The 21,319-nt window shown below is 35.4% G+C and overlaps 1 protein-coding gene across 2 annotated transcripts in view; it reads right to left on the bottom strand.

Moving 5' to 3' along the window:
* Positions 1-10,447: 10,447 nt before the first annotated feature.
* Positions 10,448-21,319, bottom strand: part of LOC144976107 (uncharacterized) — a 40,347-nt gene continuing 29,475 nt past the window's right edge. Inside the window, exons 1-4 of one of the 2 annotated variants that reach the window (XM_078920297.1) lie at positions 19,874-20,020; positions 17,302-17,407; positions 15,054-16,718; positions 10,448-10,858 (exon numbers count right to left, since the gene is read on the bottom strand). In XM_078920297.1, coding sequence (XP_078776423.1) covers positions 10,628-10,858; positions 15,054-16,658 — 1,836 coding nt within the window. In that variant the 5' untranslated portion in view covers positions 16,659-16,718; positions 17,302-17,407; positions 19,874-20,020 and the 3' untranslated portion in view covers positions 10,448-10,627. Of the gene's footprint in view, positions 10,859-15,053; positions 16,719-17,301; positions 17,408-19,873; positions 20,021-21,319 lie in introns of those variants that run through there. The other variant, XM_078920291.1, reaches the window with a different exon arrangement.

Raw genomic sequence — 21,319 nt, 5'->3', positions numbered from 1 at the left:
AACCCGTTGAATACAAATTTTATTCAATGATTGCACACTATTTCCACTCATTTTATTGGCTTAAAAGGAGACTTTTGACAGGCCATCTGAAATAATCTTTTGATGCGTGTGAATACAAAAATCCAACAAAATAATAGGAATTTTAAATGATATATTTTGATGATGGCGCAAATATTTTCTTAAATGATCATTCGTAAAATCAAGCTTGTAGTGACGAACTAAAAATAACACATTTAATAAACCCAAAGCCATGAAATAATTATGCATTATGTAATCACTCAACTTAGATTATCAGTATCAGTCCTTTTCTGCAATAGAAAAAAAAACCAATCTTTTTGAAATGTAATGAAGAAAAAGCTTCATCATAACATGGGAAAGAATGTATTAAATATGGCATCAAGTGGACGCATCTGGTTGAAAAATTGAAACAATAATAACAATTATGTTAGGACATCAAATCTATTTACAGTGATCATGAATTATTAAAGTAATGCATTTTGAATTATGAGAAATTATTGATAAATGAAATGATAAGTCTATGAAATATTCTATCGTTTCAATTAAACATCTCATTAGTTAATGAATGGCAAGTAACGCAGATGCAGTAAGCAACACGAATGAATGACATTGTTATTGTTATTTTGTATCGTTGTAGTAAGCACATATCACATATTTAGGGTGTAACCTAAAGCAGTTTACTAAATTATTTATGATAAAAGATAATGAAAAATAATGAACAATAAGCAGACCAAAGCAAAACAACATGCACAAACAACTGATAAATGTTAGCTCATTCTGAGTCTGGATAATATTTTGTAATTTAGCAAACTGACCCAGACAACAGCAAAGGATCTCTGCCAAAACGGGTACACTTAAAATATTGGTAAAAAACATTCAATCTGACACATTAAAGGAAGTGATTGACATGAGCCAAAAAAAATATATCAGAGTCAACTAAGGCTGGTATGAGTATGAGTAAAAAAACAAAATTATCTCATTCGATATGGAGCTAAATAGGAGGACAACCCACAGAGAGGGGACACTGTAAGAGTCACATTAAATGAAATCAAAAAGACTTGGGTATCCATTTAAGTTTAAGCAGTGTAAGGTGTAGCGTAGTGATTATAAATGTGATTTTAAAAGATCAAAAACTATAAAACTGACTCCCATGCAAGAACATTAGTCTGTCATAACTGAATTGCCTCCCTTCACACAAGGATAAAAGCAACATTAAACGGAACTACATTTCAGTTTGAGTTGAAGGTTTAAGGTCAAGGATATAGCATGTTCGTCAGAGCCATAAGGCTCATGGAGATGGAGAATATTGACTTTTTATGGAGGCAATAACACTTGCTTGCTCGGAAAGTTTGTGTTATGTGTTTTTAAGGGCTTTGCGATACAAATAGGTCATTTCAGCGCCTGTAAAAAGGAAGAAAATATGATAGTCAAAAACGTTATAGATTTACAATTGAAAGCACAAGAGAAAACGTAAGACAAAGGGTAAGAGTTCAAATAGGGAACAGATGTAGATTCCAAGAGCACACAATCAGTGTACTTAGGACTAAGAGGAACACACCCAAATGTTTACAATCCACTATATATTTAAAACGAAAAAATGCAACAGAACATAACAGAGAAATGATTTAAAAGGGAAAAAAAATCATTGGTATGGATTATGATACATGTCAGTGTACATTGAGTTGGGTGAATATCATAAATAAGAACATTACTACAGCAATTAAGCTGTCAAATTAAAGTACTTCCCGTGAATATCAACGTGATGCTGGTCAAATTTGATAGAATGAATAGTAAAATCCAATTTCATTGCATTTATCCACTCCCAACACAATTCTACTTGTCGATCTGTAGTGCGTGCCACATATTCACTTATCTACTCCAAAGATGATACATACTACAAGTTGAATAGCAGTGTGTGCCAGGTTGATGAACTGGGATTCTTATTTATTTATAGTATCATGGGGCTCTAGTCGGTGAATGATTTGTTTACTATTCTTATTGATGATAAATATACCTTTAAGCAAAACGAATATCAGTTAAGTCTATATTTGTTGTCATTCTCTTTATCTGCATGTTTTGATTACAACATCCTTCTTCTTTCAATGATAAAACTGATATGTTTTGATTTATCCCAAGTAAGACCTCAAGGTGTTAAAAACTAGATTTGCCAGCCTGACTTAAGTATTTCAGTGGTGAACCGTATTCATTTTATGTGTGGGAAGGTTGATAACCCTGTTTTATTTTAACAGGAGACAATAGTCATTTGTAGTGAGAGAAGCAAGCGGCTGATTGTATTTATTTATGCTCATTAATAGCTCCCAAACCTTACCCTTACAGTGCCGTCACTTAGCGTCAGCAACAAGGAAAAGCTGAGAACTGTCTGTGTTGATGCAACCTTTGTGGTACCTATTTGGGCGAGTAAGGAGCATAAAATACTAAAATTTATAGCGAAAAGCAGCATATGATGAATTTATAATTTTTACATTTGGCCAATGACTCCACCAAACTAGTTGTCCCTCGAAGACGGAAAGATACTGGAATGAGATCCTTTTCTCATTTCAGACCCTCTGTTTGGAACGCCTTACCACAGAGCATTTGTGAAAATGAATCTTTGTCTATTTTTAAACGTTCACTTAAAACATATCTGTTTCGATTTTAGTAGATGGTATGAGAAGCAATATAGCTCTGGTTTGTGTTGTGTGTGTGTGTGCTTGTGTATGTGAATGATTATGTTTCAGTCAAAGTAATTTGTAATTTAAGCGCTTCAAGTATGATGTCTCAGAGTTATAGTGCTATCTAAGTTTTCAGCATTATTATATTTATTGTTATATTCAAAAGTTTGAAATTGAGATTTAATGTTTAGTGGATATATTAGGTGGATAATATAAGGCGATACCTTCACTCTATAGACCAACCTCCAGCAATTGGAATAATTCATTATCATAAATTTCATCACAATTTTTATCAGGCTCCTTAAGTGTGAATCATAATTATTATCATTGTAATCATCTTATCGATATTAAAATCTATTTCTTTATTCTCATTCTTACTAATAATGTCATTACCATCATTATTTACAATACCAGGTCACACACACACACACACACAAACACCATACAATATATATATATATATATATATATCTAGTAAATTTCTAAAATTATATAATAATAATTATCTGTTCCATGCAAAATAATACTGCTTATTGTTTATGCACAATCAATACTGTTAATTATTATCACTGTTGTATATGGTAGGTTACAATAATGACAAAAAATAATTAAGCATGACAATGAAAACATTGAGTTATCAGCATTATATCAGTCAATATAATTGAAGGAACTAGAATTTTATCATGATATAAAACATTATATACTTGCGTCCAAAAGAAAGTTTAGGTTTTTTTGTTTTTTTTTTACATGTAAAGAAATATTTTAGTATTCCATATCATTTTAAAGAAGAATGAATTTCCCACATAAAGGTGAGAATTTTATTCATTTATGACTATTACAGTCAGATTTTTTAAATTAATGGCGCATGTTTTTCTGGTTTTTCTCAGCTATCCCTCTATCAAAAGTTGTAAAAAATTGTGTCAACCTCTGAATCAATTTGTCTTAACTGAATATAGATTTTGGACCGTATTGATGCCATATCAAACGTTTTCTTCTTTAAGACCAATAAAAAACTACTTTAAAACTGATGTAATAAAATTAGAGATTTTACACTGTTAAATATGTTAACAAGTTATGCACCACAAAGTATGAGATTAACTCATAGTTTTTCCAAAAAAATCTCGTGCTGACATGGTAGTTCTGGCTGGTGATTATGAGTTCACGTCATACTTGTTTCCAAATAAGACCAATTCGCTTTAATTGTTATAAACTTACCACTAATCTAGTTTGCATTAAATATTGAATTTATTATTTATAGCTTATTATCTACATCATCCAAAGACTGATATGAAATCTCTAGCTTTAAATCATTTGAAATAGTGATTGTATAATCTTCTTCTTCTTCTTCTTCGTTCCCGTCACGTCACATGGTCAGTCCGGTCTGGTGAATGAAGCCCACAGTGGTCCTGAGGTCGTCCTCACTGCCGTACAGCTTCTTTGAGTATGGGGTTGGGTCAGGCCAGAAGTTCCTTCTCAACTGGTTGTACTTTGGACATTCCATTAGGACATGATGTCCATTTTCATTTTCAAGTCCGCAGTCACATTGTCCAGAGGCACCTGCTCTGGACATCCTCCACATATGTTCCTTTAACTGGTTGTGTCCAGTTCTCAGTCTGAAGATGATGACCTGTTCCTTTCTGTCGAGCACTTTGATTGGGTCATTCATGTTGTATTATCTCCATCTCTGAGACTGAATAAATTTGGCCATTTTGTTAATTTCTCCTGTTGAGTACATTGGGGAGGGTTGCTGCATGCGACTGCCTGCCTTTGCCAGTTGGTCAGCGATCTGATTTCCAAGTATCCCACAGTGTCCTGGAATCCACTGTAGTACCATGTTGGTAAACTTGCTTAGCTTCATGAGGTCTTCCACCAAGGCGTCTATATCATCCGCAAAGGACATCATTATATCCTCCAGAATTTTCTTAGCATCTGTTAAAATCACTATGTGTCTTGGTTTTTCATTTTCTGAGAGGATTTGCTTAACAGCTTCATGGATTGCATCTGCCTCTGACTTGTAGATTGAAGTGCAAGTACCAGTCGGTTTGCTGATCTCCTTTTGTTGACCATTTGTGTACTCGATGTGCACTCCCAGGCCCCCACACGTGTGTTCTTTATTGCATGAACCATCTGTATAGATTCTTGTCCATTTTTTTTCAGGGTAGTTTTGATCTATGCACTTCTGTACAGACTTCTTGATTTCTTCGCCGTGTTTTTGTTTTGTTGAAATGTCACCAACGGAAGTCTTGATTTTCAAGTGATTTTGCCTTTTCCAAATTGGTACTCTGATATTTGCTTTGCATTTTTGGGTCATTATTCCGTCAAGTTCGTGATCTTTTTCAATTTGCTGGGCTCTTTCAATAAAGTGGGATCTTTTCAGCCGCCTAGTTTTCTTTTGTTGCGCTCTAGCGTGAAGAGGCTGATCTGTCATTGTTTTCACGTTTGTATAATCAATATTGTCAAATTAACAATGAATGCTGTTTATATAACTTTGAAAAATTGTATCTATGCATTAACGTTTCACAGAGCATTTAGGGTCTTAAACAATATGATAATATATGAAATCTCTATCAGTTCCACTCTCGTAAAGCTGCGAAAAGAACTCTTCTTTTATCTATTGATAAGCCATTATAGAGGATGACCATGGTATTAGAATTTCACAATCAACCATGAGCAAATGCTTATTGAAATACAACAGAGAAATCATCAGTGTGGAAAGCCGTGGTAGGAAAAGGATACCAGACAACTTTGATATGTATATCATCCAAAGATGTATGGAGCTGGGAGAACGTAAACATACATCCAACAAAGGAATGGAGTCTGATAATTCTGGTAGAAAAGGGCCCATGCGGATCATTGTAATTCTTGCAGGTGGTGGAGATACTGGATATTTAGAAGGATGCCATGCCATTTTTTTCTTCTCTGCATGATCTGGAATTTAGAGACTATCGTTCTGGGGTCAAGCAGAAGTGTTTGAAGACTTGCTAAAGAACCGTTTGCTGTCTTTCCTCGAAGTACTCAGTTGTAGTGTATTTGACAACACTACCATTGGGTGAACCATGATCACTTCAAGGCTCCAACGTTGGCAAATGTAAAACCTGACATGATTTCATGGTTTCAATCAGGCAGCACTACATATTCTGACCATTTATCAAAGGGCTAACTAAACTCCTTAGTAAAAAGAAACAAACCAAAAAAGTTTTCAAAGCAGATGTCCAATCAGGGAATTTTGACACGAGGTTGCACGACTTCCCCCATACCACTGTGAGCACAATCCACTCGAGGTCATTGGGCCTAAGTAGAGGGCAAGATTGAGAGGAGGAACACAAAATTTACTCTCACTGACGAGGCAATAAATGATATAACAAGGGAAAAGGTATGCTCCATATCCAACCTTCGCAAACTGGAAGAAAATTACATTTCATTGGATAGAGTGATGCTCAGAATCTTTCCATAGTCGTTCCATTTCTTCTTTTCATCATCCTCGTCATCAGAATGTGATGATTGATGTGTCCAGTATTTCTTGGTTGTTGTTATTGTTGTTGAACACATGTACATATTTGTGGAAGCACAGTGTCATAAATGGATGAATTTCTACTTTTGACCAGTCTAGACTAAATTTATGTAATCCTCTTTGGCATAAACACATGCTATTTCTCAAAATTTTGCAATCAAAATAATGTTGGAAGCGCGTAATGTTCACTTTCGTTTGTATTCATCAGTAATGTGTATTGATAGTTAAAAAATGTAGAGGTCTGCCATTCGTTCCTTCATTTCAAATACTGTATGTATATCGTTTAAGTTTCAATTAACTGGACATTCCATTTTAACAAATTCCTTCAAAATGGATAAACGGAAAAATCATAATTTTGATAATTATAAATCTTCTATGAGTTTCATCCTTGCCTGTTATCGATTTTAATATAACTGTAATGAGCGAAATCATGTCGTGTTGTTTTTAAATTCACGAAAAAATAGTTTTTAATAAAGACAAATTGATTCATAGGTTCATACAAATTTTTGCAGCTATGCATTGATGGACAGCTGAGAAAAAGAAGGAAAACATGCACCACTTATTAAAAATCTGACTATATATAGTATTCCTTACACGGCTGTTTAAAATTTTAGTACAAAATTTGGGTGTCACAAGTTAACACAGGAAATGCACTTAATTTGTCCAAGTCAGGTCCAAATGTTTTACAGATGTCTTCATGTAGTTACTGTTATTGAATGGAATTTTTGACAATGATGCCACTTTATTGTTTATTTACATTTATTGCTTTCCTTACAACGATGTCTTCAACTTAAACCTTTATTTGACAATGCCAAAATTACCAACAGAAGACAGATAGAAAATAATTGGCTACATTGAAGCCGGCAGTAGAGTAATACTTATGGCAAAGGTATTCCATATCACAGAAATAACTGTGTATAAACTGCTCAGTAAGTTCAGATGCCATGGAATAGCTAAGGACCTACTGTAATCTGGCTGTCCTGCATTACTAGCGAAGGAGAGAATGACGAAATCATTCCTGTTCATGAAAATAGCCCTTTCAAAACTGCAACATCAACAGCCAAAGATATAGGAGTAAGCAGGCAAACCATTACACATCGACTCAAACTTGTTGGTCTAACTGCGCACAGGACAGCAATACGTCCGTTTTTGACGGACCAACATAAATTAGCATGAATGGTTTGGGCTCATGGTCACATTCATTAGATGCAAGAGCAATGGTCAAAAGTTCAATTCAGTGATGAAGCAACTTTTGAAGTAAATTCTGCGGACAGGAGACTACTGTGCTATCATCAAGAAAATGAGTGTTATAATGAAAACAATGTTCAAACTAAAAAATCGGGATACAGTGTAGTTAGTGTATGGGTTGGTATTTTGGCAATCAGAATCATCGCTCATCAAAATTACTGGGCACCTCCGAGCACATCCTTTCGACATGCGTCATTCCTTTCTTTGAAAACAATGACTATGATATTGATCTTGTTATGCAGGAAAACACTCCGCTGCACAGGGCCAAAATCACTCAAGAACTTCTTGTAAACTACCAAGTATCAGTCCTGATATTAATCTTTTCGAGAACGCTTGAAGTTTGATGAAACGGACCGTCAAGTCTCATGAATTTGAATTGAACCCAGCTGCTTTGAAACATTGAATGCAATTTGGAACCAGGTAACAGAAGAACATTTCCAAGCGTTAACATCATCAATGAGACACCAAATTCAGGACTTGGTGCAAGCTATTGGCTCTCCTAAAAAATACTGAACAATGCTACATGGGAAATTCAATCGATGTAATTTTGAACAAATTAATGTACAAAAAATTCAGTTGTTAAAGATTTTTAAAACCTTCTTTTCCCGTACAGAAATTTCAATCTTCTTTCATTTGATTCAAGATTATCATTGCTATTTTCTTGTTATGATAAGGAACCACACGTTATAAACCCTAAACTTTATGTTGGAGGTCACAGTCATTTCTTGTGTCAACTTGTAACAACCCAATTTCATCCTCCAATTTGAAAAGGTCTTATCTTCAAGACAGATAACCCCAGACAAAAAAATGTTTCACCCTTAGTTGGGGAATTAATTCTTCTCAAATGATAAAAGATACAATAACATTTAATTAAACGCAAAAAAAATAACAAAATAAGAACAACCTGATCTTTCTTAAAGACGTGACTGTATGTGCGTACATCTACAAGCGTTTTCTTAATTTCTTTCCTGAACAACAGTTTTGATAATATTTTGTATATGTCATCAGATTAATTCAATCATGTTGAATGGGTAATGGTCTACACCTTCCATATTTTAGAAAAAAAGAAAATTTGATACCGTCATTGTTCGATATGATTAATGAAATTTTAAAAAAATACTTGGCACACGAAATTAATACTTGAAAGAAATGATCCCCTGCAGCTAGAAGTTGAGATGAGGATATAGACAAATACTGATCTGTCCATGGCTGTTTGTTTGTTTTTGTTTTTAAGCGTTTTATGGCGCTTGCAACACATTAAGGTCATATCAGCGCCAGTAAAAAGGAAGAAAATGGGATAGCAAAAAGTTTTAGAATTACAATTAAAGCATCCAAGAATAAGGCAGACAAAGGAGAATTGGTTCAAATAGGCAACAGTTGTAGATTCCAAGAGCACACTATCAGTGTACTTAGTTTGATATCACCTAAAAGTCTCATCCAGACACAAGCACAGGTCCCCACTAAGATGAATACACTCAAATGTTTATAAATCATAAAATACATAAACAAAACTTAATACAGTGCAAAACAGGAGATGATTTACAAGGAAAAAAATATCATCTCCCAAAACTAACTATGAATTTGACTGTTTCCCTCCCAGCCAGGGCCAGGACAAAACCAAGTAATCTCATTCCAAGACAAAGACAGAAAGCATCTTGGAAAACAGACAGAGGGATAGAAGACACAGTATGTACCTCCCTTCCCACTATGGGAGGTCAGGAACCCCACCCAGTGTCCATGGCTGGATTCCTACTTAACTTGTTAATATTCAAATATGTAGCTCTTAAAATTTTATAAACATAATATACCTCCTTAATCAAACAAACAAAATTCACAATCGATATTTCCCGTCATGATTTAACTCATTTACAAAGCACACATTGTCAAGAGATTCAGCTTTCGAATTCAGCTGTATTTGCAAAATCAAAATGCTCACTCAAAGAGAAAGCTTTCATTGGAAAAAGGGGGAAAATAAATAACTCTTTTACATTGACAGGAATCTTGCAAAATCATAAATCTTAAATATAATAAATCATAATATTATCATTTCATTTCTACAATCATTAAAGCTATGGCAGATCAAGTGAATTATTTATAATGTCTCATTTTGTCTTATCAATTAAAAAATATGATGAAAAACATTTTTTAAAAATAAAATAAACAACATATATATTATTTATATATTTCGCAGCACAGCATTTTGGAAGATTTTAAATAAGGTTATGTAGATGCTGTGAGTTAACATTGATGGCCAGCATTAACATAATCACTAAGTATTGACTTTCTCTTTTCAACAACAACCCCCCCCCCCCCCCAAGCAACTTAACATAAAACACTTTATGACAAACAAATGGATATTTATCAAATTAAGTGTAATGGTAGCACATCTGACCAGTAATCAGAAGGTCTGAGGTTCGATCCTCAGTCAAGGTAGTCTGATTTTTTGGGCTGGTTTTTTTTTTCTCCCTTATATTGTGCTTTTTTAGTTTGTCTGGCACATTTCATACACACTTGTTTGGAAAATTTGTCAAAAAGATGCGAAACTATAACTTGTTAAACAAAACACACAAAACAAAAACAAAACGAAGTGACGATTGGTCAGTACTGGTTCCATTGTTTGTTTGTTTTTTTCGACTAAATATTTTGAATGGTGCTAAATCACATGTTAGATTTTCATATTAGTTTATGCAGAATTATTAGTTGTTTTTTTTTTTAATTTTTATTATTATTATTATGTTAACTTAAGTACGTTTGTTCTAGTATCATTAGAATCTAGGAGTGCTGAAATGTGCAAAATGCCATTGATGTGACAAAATTTGGCCACATTTCCAACTCAATTCTGTTTTGTTTTTTGTTTTTAATGGGAATAATTAAGCATCAATGCACTGTATGTGAAATTATAGTCCATAAAATTAATGTTCGATAGCACTTGTTTAAAGTCATAAAATGGTGAAAAAATATTGCTCTGTGCTTTTATCAAATTCATGTTTCTGTATTTAAAAAAAAAAAAAAAAAAAAAAAAAACAATTCGTGTTTCAGTATATAAAAAACAAAAAACAAAAAACGACAAGAAACATGCTCCCCCCCCCCCCCTACAAAAACAGAAGAAAGTCAACTCCAGTTCTTCTCATCAAGGGTTATTGAATTTGAACATTACAGAATCCATCTCATATTACATTTATGATATGATTTTTGCTTTCCTAAGTACCATTTTCCCAATATCGCTAGGAATGGAATTAGTGGTCAGTAGGTTATCTTGACACGTGAACTCTTTGGGGTCGGGGTGGGTCCAGTGTATTGCGAACGCGTCGTTCCTCCAGTCAAAGGCATGTCCATCCAAATGATCCACTCCGTCCTCCTTATAGCCAGCTATCCATGTAGCATGACATTTATCCTCAGCACACAAAACCTGTAGGAGTGAAATTATTTACAAATGTAAGTTTAACTCTTAAACATGGTTTAAAAAGAAAACACGTTTAAATGGTATGGGGTTGGGTGTGATTGGAGGACTTTTTTAAAAAGTCAGCTTTGAGACTTTTGACGTGTTGAATGTCAATTTAACTGATCAATAATTGAAGTAGTTTTCTTGCGAAATAAAAAAAAAAAAGTTTTATAAGAGTGCAACATACGCTCTAAATGGTGAAAAATTGAATAGGACTTGACACATATCTTTGAAAATAGGAGGAAGTTTATCCTCTACACCACGAAGGTTGCTGGAAATGAAATATATGCCGTGACAGGAAGTGATCAACAATATGTTTAAATGTCTTTCAAATATTCATGCAACAATAACAACACGCAGTAACCAAGCTGTACGAGGGCGTTAAGTAAGTATCATAATAAAATGTCGTCTTTCGTAGACTTAAATGGTGAAGATGACGGTTTCTGTAGCGTTAAACATATAGGAGCAAATGTAACTAAAATATTAAGAGAGTAATAAAAATGTCTCATAATGCGAAAAAATCCAAAAACAACACGTCGACCTTTGGCTTTCGTCGGGTGAAAGTGTGGGCGAAAGACAAAACACGCAGAAAATGACGAGAGAGAGAGAGAGAGAGAGAGAGAGAGAGAGAGAGAGAGAGAGAGAGAGAGAGAGAGAGAGAGGGGGGGGGGGATTACATTTCTATGATGAAATCAATTATGAAAAACGGTGGTGGGTGTGAATGGGGGAGGGGAGAGAGTGAAAATGAGAGAGGTGTGAGTGTATGTGTATGAGAGAGAGAGAGAGAGAGAGAGAGAGAGAGAGAGAGAGAGAGAGAGAGAGAGAGAGAGAGAGAGAGAGAGAAGTGCCTTATTACCATGACGATGATCACATCTCTAGTCAACATTCCTTCAAGCCATAAGGGCTATCTTGAAGGCTGTCTTTCCCATTTTATAGGACAGTAGAAACAATTTAACAGTGAAGTGGTTGGTTTTATTTATTGAAATAATTATTTTCTTTTATTTTATCTTTACGACTGTGTTTTATAATCTTATTATATATAATTTTTGTAACACTAAGGCTCCGAATTCACTGGACCAATCGTCACCAAATTTTGCATTGTGTTTACAATTGATATGAAGATTGTTTGCATGTATTCTGAGATTGATTAGACATCGTGATGATTTTATCGAAAAATCAAATTTGTTTCGTCATATCCCATTAAAAACAGACGCCATAACTGGACGTGGGTTGCGTGTCAACCTTCCAGTTAGCGAGTATGGCAATGAGGTTAGTGGTTCCTCTCATTATTTTGTGTTAGAGTCAAGAATTTTATATCACCTAAAAGAGCATTTGTTAAAACACATACATGCTTAGTTATATTGCAATCTGTCAATCACAGCGTGGATAGCGGGCATATTAGTAAGACAACTTGATATTTCGACTTCGGAAATGACGCAAAGAAGAAATTATAAAGAATGTTACTGGGACAATCGTGAAAACGCAAGTTCTTAAATTCTTAAAACAGAACCCTTTCGTACCAACGTGCCGTGATTGAACATTGCCATGTTGTCTGCTGAGTTTACAAGTTATCTGCTGTTTTAAACAAAAATAAATTATCTTCGTGAAATCATTTTGTAATTACTTTGATTACAATTCTTTTACTCTTAAAAACATGCCGAAACTGAGCGTCGAAGAGAGAACCCGTCTACCTGGCCATATCCATGGTAAACGGCCAGCAGCTGAGGTTGCACAGATTTCCAATGAGATACCTGTTATTCTATTATCGCAAAGTTCAACAAAGAAATGGCATGTGGGGGATCAATGATGATCAAGCATTAGCTCGACACACTATAATGTCTTGTTTCGTCTTTAGTAGATGTTATGAGAAGCAAGATAGGTCTGTCTGGTTTCTATTGTGTGTTGTGTGTGTGTGTGTGTGTGTGTGTGTGTGTGCTTGTGTGTGTGTGAATAAGTATGTGTCAGCCAAAGTAATTTGTAATTTAAGCGCTTAGAGTCTGGTGTCTCGGAGTTATAGCGCTATATAAGTTTTCAGCATTATTTTTATTATTATTATAAGAGTCTGTATCAATTGAGCTAAGGTTACTATTGTCAAAGTGGCTAAATAAAAAGAACTTCCTTCTGATAGAAAAATGAAAGTCGAATCACGAAGCGTCAATATTTATCAGGCCACAAGTAATAAGAGGAAAGCTATAGACCCCTTTCCTGCCCTAATGGTAGCAAACACTCGCTTCTGTTAATGAGACACATTCCGGCTACGAGGAACTAAGTATTAAGAGAAATAAAGAAGAATAAGAGGAAAAGGAAAAATAAACGAATATATGCACAATATAACTAAATTTTACACTCGAAATATTTGGTAACCTCTGTGGTGTAATGATAGTATTTCTAACCGGCAATTAAAAGGCCTGAGTTCAAACTCCAGTCGACTTTATTGAATATTTATTTCTGCTTTGGCATTGTCTCATGCGTATCTATTCAGATTATGATCTTACACCAGTGCCTGCTCAAAAGTATTTCACCTTCATGCTTTCAAAATACTTCAATTTTTAAATGGGGCATGCTCCCATGTCCTTCTCCTCGTCGTTTCGTTTTATATGCCTGTGCAATCGTACGGGAAAATATGATAATTGACAGACATAACTTTTTTTTTTTAATGAGGTCGTAAAAGGGGCCACTTCTACGACAAAATTAGCAAGTTATGGATTACGTTCCCAACCTACAACGATCGAAGAAGAAGAAAACGAAGATCTGTCCTCAGAGTCTTAGGACAGATCTTTCCTTTTCTTCCTCGTCGTTCGTCGATCGTTGTAGGCTAGGGAACGTTAATTTGTTTATATTACTTGTCGGAATGTAATCAACAGCAAGCAATCAAGCGAAAACGAAACTCCTAGATGGCTCAACAGCAAAACAATCCAGTCGTAATGAAGACAGAGAGTTCTTTTTCTCAGAAACCAATGGCGAGTAGATGAGCAATCGTGTGGTAATGATTACGCGATTAAGTGATCGTGATCGGTCCAGTTCTACTGAATGGTTATCATCAAGATTTCTGGACAATACGCCATGGCTACAGTACGAAAGAAAAGAATTAAATATCTAATACCATGCGCTCATGAGATGGTGACTTCGCTCACTCAAGGGAACAATAATGTGATGTCAAAATACTGGCTCCAATCAGCATGGAAGTGTGAAACCAGTCCTCCGGAGGACTAGATACATACACTGATCTTCTGGTTTCAGAGTGATGGCATCTTATTTCCTAACTTAAATAAGTGCTGGTCAATAAATATCAAATATCCTCGCTCTTTTTTATTTCCTAACTTAAATAAGTGCTGGTCAATAAATATCAAATATCCTCGCTCCTTTAAGCCCCATAATCATAAGAAGCAACCGATACATCCTCTTACTAAAATATTAAAATGCCACCTTTTATAACCTATTCATTGTTTATCCATAAGCCGGAACACTGGTTACACACTTCCAATGACTTTTGAACCGGAATAGAGGAGGGTGTGACGTCACGACTTATGCTTCCCCATTTTAGCCTAAAATAACACGAACTCGAATACATAGGTCACTCAAGTGCCAATGCAGCAAATAAAAAAAAAATCAGAGGAAAAATAAGAATCAAATTCTGTGGTATATTGTTTCAAATGCTCGGACTCATGAGATTTAAAGCTACAACATGCCATAACGTTCAATTATGCCAGCCTCCAATTCATTTCAACATGATATTTATAAGAAAATTTTCTTTTTTATTTCTTGAGGTTTTCTTTTATCTTCAAAACTGCAGACGACAATTATGAACAAATTGTCCTACACTGACAAAACGTCTTTTTCTCACGATGGCTATACAACTTTTATATTAATATATTAAAATGTGCCCAAAATGTAAAAAAAAAAAAAAAACCCTCTCAAATCCGAGCCCCCCCCCCCCCCCCCCACACACACACACGCGCGCGCGCGCGCACACAAAATAGCCTTACATTTAGTTGTCTGTTTACGGCAGTTTTTTCTCCAAACTTCTATGCATTGATGACCTGTTTTCCTTCATGCTCACCTATTAACAAATTTTAGATAATCATTTGAGTGAACTTTGATGAATTCCCAAAAACCACATATATTAATAGATTCGAACAAGCAGTATTCATGCTGAACTTACCTGCAAATGTCTGGCAACGTTCAGTGTCTGTGGTTTCTTCTCATAGACTTTGTATGGGATGTGAATGGCGTTGTAAGACCAATCCCTGTCTAAGTACCACCTATACGATTCCAGAAAGTATCTCAGGTATTCTGCTCCTGGTGCCCCGACCAGCACTCCCATGTTGAAAACGTCCGGAAAAGCTCCTGTCTTTGGCCAGTCGGGGCATGCTGACACGTCGTACTTTCGAAAAGCAGAGGGAAGTTTGTTTAAAAAGATGACGTCAGTATCCGCATAGACACCGCCATAACGAAGTAGAATGTCTGCACGTAGATAGTCACTGGCGTGTGATACATATTTTTCTATGGGCGTACCATATACTGATTCAGGAAAATCGCGCCGTATAAGTTTAAGGCGAGGCTCACGGTAGAAAAAATCCCACAATTCGCCTAGTGGTGCTTCCCCGTGCACGTAGACAGCATCAGCTTCAAGTACGTAGAGACTGCTAAGAAAACTGAGGAAGGTGAAGTAGTCAAGGTTACGTTTGCCAAGCCATACGTAATGAACAATGTTCGGAACAACGTTATGTGATGAGGGAACAGGGGCCAACTTTTGGGTGGAGCCGTAAGTCGCCCATCTCATCAATTTGGCAAAATCGTTTTTATCATTGAAAATTTGGAATGGAAATACGTCTTCCGATAAGTAAAGACAGGTGCTGGGTTTGTCCAACTGAATAGAGAAAACGGCTGGGTTGACGCATCGCAAGGTTGGGGCGTTTTGCCCTCGGTAGTTTGTGTCTGAAGCCGATAATATGGAAGATTTGAGTTTGGAAAGGGATGAATAAATCGATGGCACAACATGGGACGCAAGGGAAACCAATGCTGATTGCTTGATATCTGATTCAAGCGTTATTATAGATATGTTTGTATTCATCAGATATGCTATAGATTCAGAGGCGGCTAGAATCACCCTACTGCTAATCGCAACACCACCAGTGCGACCGATGGTATCCAGAAAAGCAGCAGCTTGATCTTTCCCCTTACAAGAACATGCATTGCTTTCTTTCAACTTCACTTTGACCAGAATTGGAATGTCACGTAAAAGATCTGGCAGAAATTGATAATATCCGTCCGGATCAAGTTCCGGCTCCTGTGTGATATGTATAAACATTGCAGATGGTTTGAGTACCTTGAAAGCAGCCAACACTGAAGAGTAGTGGGTGAACGTGAATGGGCCGTGATCACAGTGGATGACGTGTACAACAGGGGGTACGGGCTGGTGAAGCGAATCATGAATCACGTGACTATACAGGTAATGGTCTAGATAAGACGATGACACTGATGAATGTGACACCGATTCTTTTTTTGATTGATTGTATGGAGGATACAGGTGATGAGGAAATATTGGGAGGTAGCCGTGGGGGAGGTAACGGGGTGACTGAAAGTTCTCACATCCTGTGCGCCAGATATAAATATTGACCAACAGGAGGATGAGTGAAATTATGGCACTAACTGTCCTGTACCGGTAGTGGCACAGGAAACCTCGACTATTCCGGAAGAAACAAGCGGCCCTGGTGAAGTAGAGGCGTGGCCTGTAGTAGTGGTTATGGCTGTTAGAATACGCCATGCTTGTATGGCTTGTGGGGAGCAGGGGAGAGGTGTTTGAGGTGACCGCTCAGTTGTCCACCTGAAACAATATTTTTTAAAAAGTAATATCTAAAGTGGTTGAAAAAGTAAAGCACAATAAATAAATAAATAAATAAATAAATAAATAAATAAATAAATAAATAAATAAATAAATAAATAAATAAATAAATAAATAAATAAATAAATACGTAAACTCTAGTATCACTACGTGAATTAGGAATATGAAAATAAATAACATTAACATGGATTTAAAAAAACAAAACAGATAGACAGTCTTAGGATTCTTGTGGGATAGAAGAAAGCGAAGCTCGTGCATAATTTAATACAAGGAAAAAAAAAAGAAAAAAAAAAAAAAAAGAGAGAGAGAGAGAGAGAGAGAGAGAGAGAGGGGGGGGGGGGGGTGGAGAGAGAGATAGAGAGGGGGGGAGGAGGAAATAGCAATAAAGAAAGAGAGAGAGAGGGGGGAGAGAGAGCCAGAGAGAGAGAGAGAGATAGAGAGGGGGGAGGAGGAAATAGCAATAAAGAAAGAGAGAGAGAGAAAGAGCGAGAGAGAGAGAGAGACAGAGAGAGAGAGAGAGAGAGAGAGAGAGAGAGAGAGAGAGTATAATCACTTTATGCTCTACCTGTCGTCATCAAAAAGCCAAGTTTAGGCCACTTTGTAATATATCACTAGTGAAGGAACTATCCATATCGCCTTGGTCTGCGACTCTAGATCGAAAGGCGAGCACACTGGAAAACAAAACAAGAGTAATGAAAGGTCTTTTATTATATATTATGGAAATGCATACTCAGTTTGTATTTATTCATTATTTTTTAAAAACATCATTTCTGTTTGAAAACGTCATGAAAAAAAAAGATATGATAAGTAGATAGTGAACGACAGTGCATTCGTTAGCAGGTGGGAAGAAGCATTCAGACTGGTCAATGATCGAGAGTAAATTGTATGGAGAAAGGACAGTGATTGCACACACACACACACACACACATACACACACACACACACACACACACACACACACACACACACACAAAAGAAAGAAACACATTTTAAAAAAAAACCCAAAACTAACAAAGAAATAAAACCAAGATTCAAACCGTGATCTCACAGATTGACACCTATACAAATAATAGTAGGCAGCTCACATGTGGCTCACATTTCTACGATCGTGTCTCATACCACTTTGATAGCTCTAGTTCCATGTCACGCTTTAATAATCAGATGAATTTAGAATGTTCCCAGAGATTGTTCCATAACTCCATATCACTGACTTGACTTTTAATATCAGACTCTGCCTTTTTTTTTTTTAATACCTCAATAATTAAAAAAGAGTAGTCACTTACAAGAAGTCTTTAAAAAAACATAATAAAACATAATTTTCCAAGACGAATTGAAATTATTTCAATACTTTAAAACACAGCAAATGATTGACTTCATACCATTAATGATTTCTAAAAGTTTCCATATTCACATGATGGCCATTGGATGTAATCTAATGGAGAAATGAGAGAGGTATACGACTGAATCGCTGATTTACTTTACAATTTATGCTTCACGATATGCTAAAAGGAAAACGCGGATCGATAAAACACAATGCAATACATGGAACGCACTCAACATCCTGTGGAAGGTTGACCACGCCTAATCAATATCATAAAAAAAAAAAACTACTCAAAGGAGATCTCCACGCAAAGAAAATACATCCTTCACGTTATTGTTTAATTGAATATTCAATAAAGAGACGGTTGAATGGTCGTAAACCACTGATTTGCCACCATGTCTTTACTAAAGCGGTTTGAAATGTATGTATATCTGCTTTTTCACATCAATGATGATGATGAAGATGATGATGATAATAATAACAATTATGATGTGATGATATTAATAATAATAATAATAATAATAATAATAATAATAATAATAATAATAATAATAATAATAATAATAATAATAATAATATATAATAATAATAATAATAATAATAATAATAATAATAACCTTTACTTTAAAAATTAGGGTTGGGGATCAACATTGCTCCGAACAGCCAATGTTACATTTTTATCATCAAGCACAGAATTACCGGCAAATCTAAAACTACAATACAGTCGTATAATAAGCATAACAGATGACCGCCTGTTCCTAATAACCTTTATATCTTCGCAGATATTGCGGGTTTTCTACTAGTAATAATAATAACAACAACAACAACAACAACAATAATGTAATAATAATAATAATAATAATAATAATAATAATAATAATAATAATAATAATAATAATAATAATAATAATAATAATAATAATAATAATAATATAATGTTGCAATCGAGGCTCGATGTGTGGGGTTGACTTGACAGCGTGTTTAAAATTTAGAAATCAATAAATCCTTCCCCCCCCCCCCCCCCCCTCCATATTTTCCCCACAACAGCTATTTCAACCAGTCTTCACTCTGGTTTTAGTTTATTCAAGCTTTCTCAAAAGATAATATATGAAGAGTGCCCATTTGGTATAAACGAATTATTTTATAGAAATAGAACAGACGGATCTAAAATTGTTTGACTTGTTAATAACACAATTACCATCCGAGATCTCTGACCAATTGATGTCAGCTGGAATTGTAAATCAAAGTGCTCGTTAGTTATTACCTATTCAATCGAGGATGTGATTTTGCGCTGTGGAATTAAGTTGGACGCTATAAATAAAGCACAATATGCTCCAAATTATTGTGTTTAATAACCGTAAAGTTATGAAAAAGTCACAAGAAAAGTAGATAGCATCTCTCTCTCTCTCTCTCTCTCTCTCTCTCTCTCTCTCTCTCTCTCTCTCTCTCTCTCTCTCTCTCTCTCTCTCTCTCTCTCTCTCTCTCTCTGGGTGAATTTTAAAAACGATGTTTTTCACAAACTCCTTTACTGATCTCACAACACAACAGAAAATCCATCTGAAATAATGCTGCACAGATAAGACGGGCCAATTATTTTTGAATGTTCACAAGAATAGCTGCACATATATATATATATATATATATATATATATATATATATATATATATATATATATATATATATATATATATATATATATATATATATATAACTCCTGCGCGAGGTCTCCGAGCAGACTGCAACCCAAACTGTGATACCGGACCTGTAAATCGTGACAATAATGCTAGTAAGTATGTTACTAGTAATGAATCTGACCTGGGGGAAAGAATGGAACCAACCGAGCATGTTGGCTGGTAGGTATTTGAAGTAACGGGTATTGTCGACAGATCCTTCTAATGAGATTAGCGGTGGTGCGACAGACAAATGACAACCACCCAACCATAAACATAAAAGTTCCTCCATCTAGACGGTAGAAAAAGAAAACTTGTGAGTGAGTAAACCGAGGTATAGGAGAAAAAGGATCGATATATAATATCGTTATAATCGAGGGGGGCGGGGAGGAGGAGGAGAGAGAGAAAGAGAGAGAGAGAGAGAGAGAGAGAGAGAGAGAGAGAGAGAGAGAGAGAGAGAGAGGGGGGGGGGGGGGAGAAAGAAAAAAATAAAAGAGACGTTCCCTTCACGAAATTCATTATTATAACATTTACGCATATACCAAGCCAAGCCAGTATCAAATTAATAACGAATGGAGTATGGAACATTGATATTAATATCGAGGGTAAGCAATAATTGGCTATGTGATATTCTCTTCACTCTGAAAATTGTAAACACACTAATTGCGGCAAACCGATTTAATTAATAATTATATATAAAGACGTCACAATATCTTAAATCATGCATTGTAAGGATCCTAATTAATTGCATCCAATTCGATAATAACCTTTCAACGTGGTAACATACTCATGCTGCCAAGGGCTGCCAATTAAAATATATACTGTCTTTGAAACAAAATCCGGATTTTAATTTTTTTTTAAAATTTATTTATTAATGTTTTTATCAATCCAAGATATAAAATTCCAATGCATAATTTGATAAAGACCTCAAAAAAAAAGTGTGTATGAAACACTGCCAAAGAAAGACAGAAAAATTAAAATTAAAAAAAAAAAAAAAATCCCAAAAAGCAGCCTTCCTCGACTGAGGATCGAACTTCAGAATGCGATCGATTAACCCAAGGGGCAAACAGGTTAAATTGACAGTGAAGTGAGAGAATAAACGAAAGATATGACATGGTATTAACCAGTGAAGTGAGAGAATAAACCAAAGACATTAAATTAACAAAGGAGTGACGTGGCGTAGAATGATGATGAAACTAACACGATGTGAGTCAATGGTGATAGGAACGATTTGTTCAATCGGCTTGCATTAATATTTGTAATTCAACCTCCATTCTCTTTAATTTTAATTCATTAGTCAAAGCATCTATCTCCCATGAAAACCCTCAATACCGCTTTACGTGATCAGTTTGGAAAATAAAAGTGAACATACAACTAGATACATCCATCGACTATACGTCTAGCAAAAATGAGCTCTTTTTGTCAAGCCTTAGTTGGTAAACTAAATTTACAATAAGACAACCACTTTAAAAGAACTTAAGTTCTGGATAAAAGTCAACTAATTTTTGGCCTTGAGAATCTCATCTATATCTTGATTTCCCGTCTTGGTCAAAATCCAAGACTTTAAAATGCCGTCTTGCGTCTGGTAAGG

Source organism: Berghia stephanieae, chromosome 1 (assembly GCF_034508935.2).
Source record: "Berghia stephanieae isolate SIO BIC M18660-M18661 chromosome 1, UCSD_Bste_1.3, whole genome shotgun sequence".
Classification (NCBI taxonomy): Eukaryota; Metazoa; Mollusca; class Gastropoda; order Nudibranchia; family Aeolidiidae; genus Berghia; species Berghia stephanieae.
This window is presented reverse-complemented; position numbering and strand designations above follow the sequence as displayed.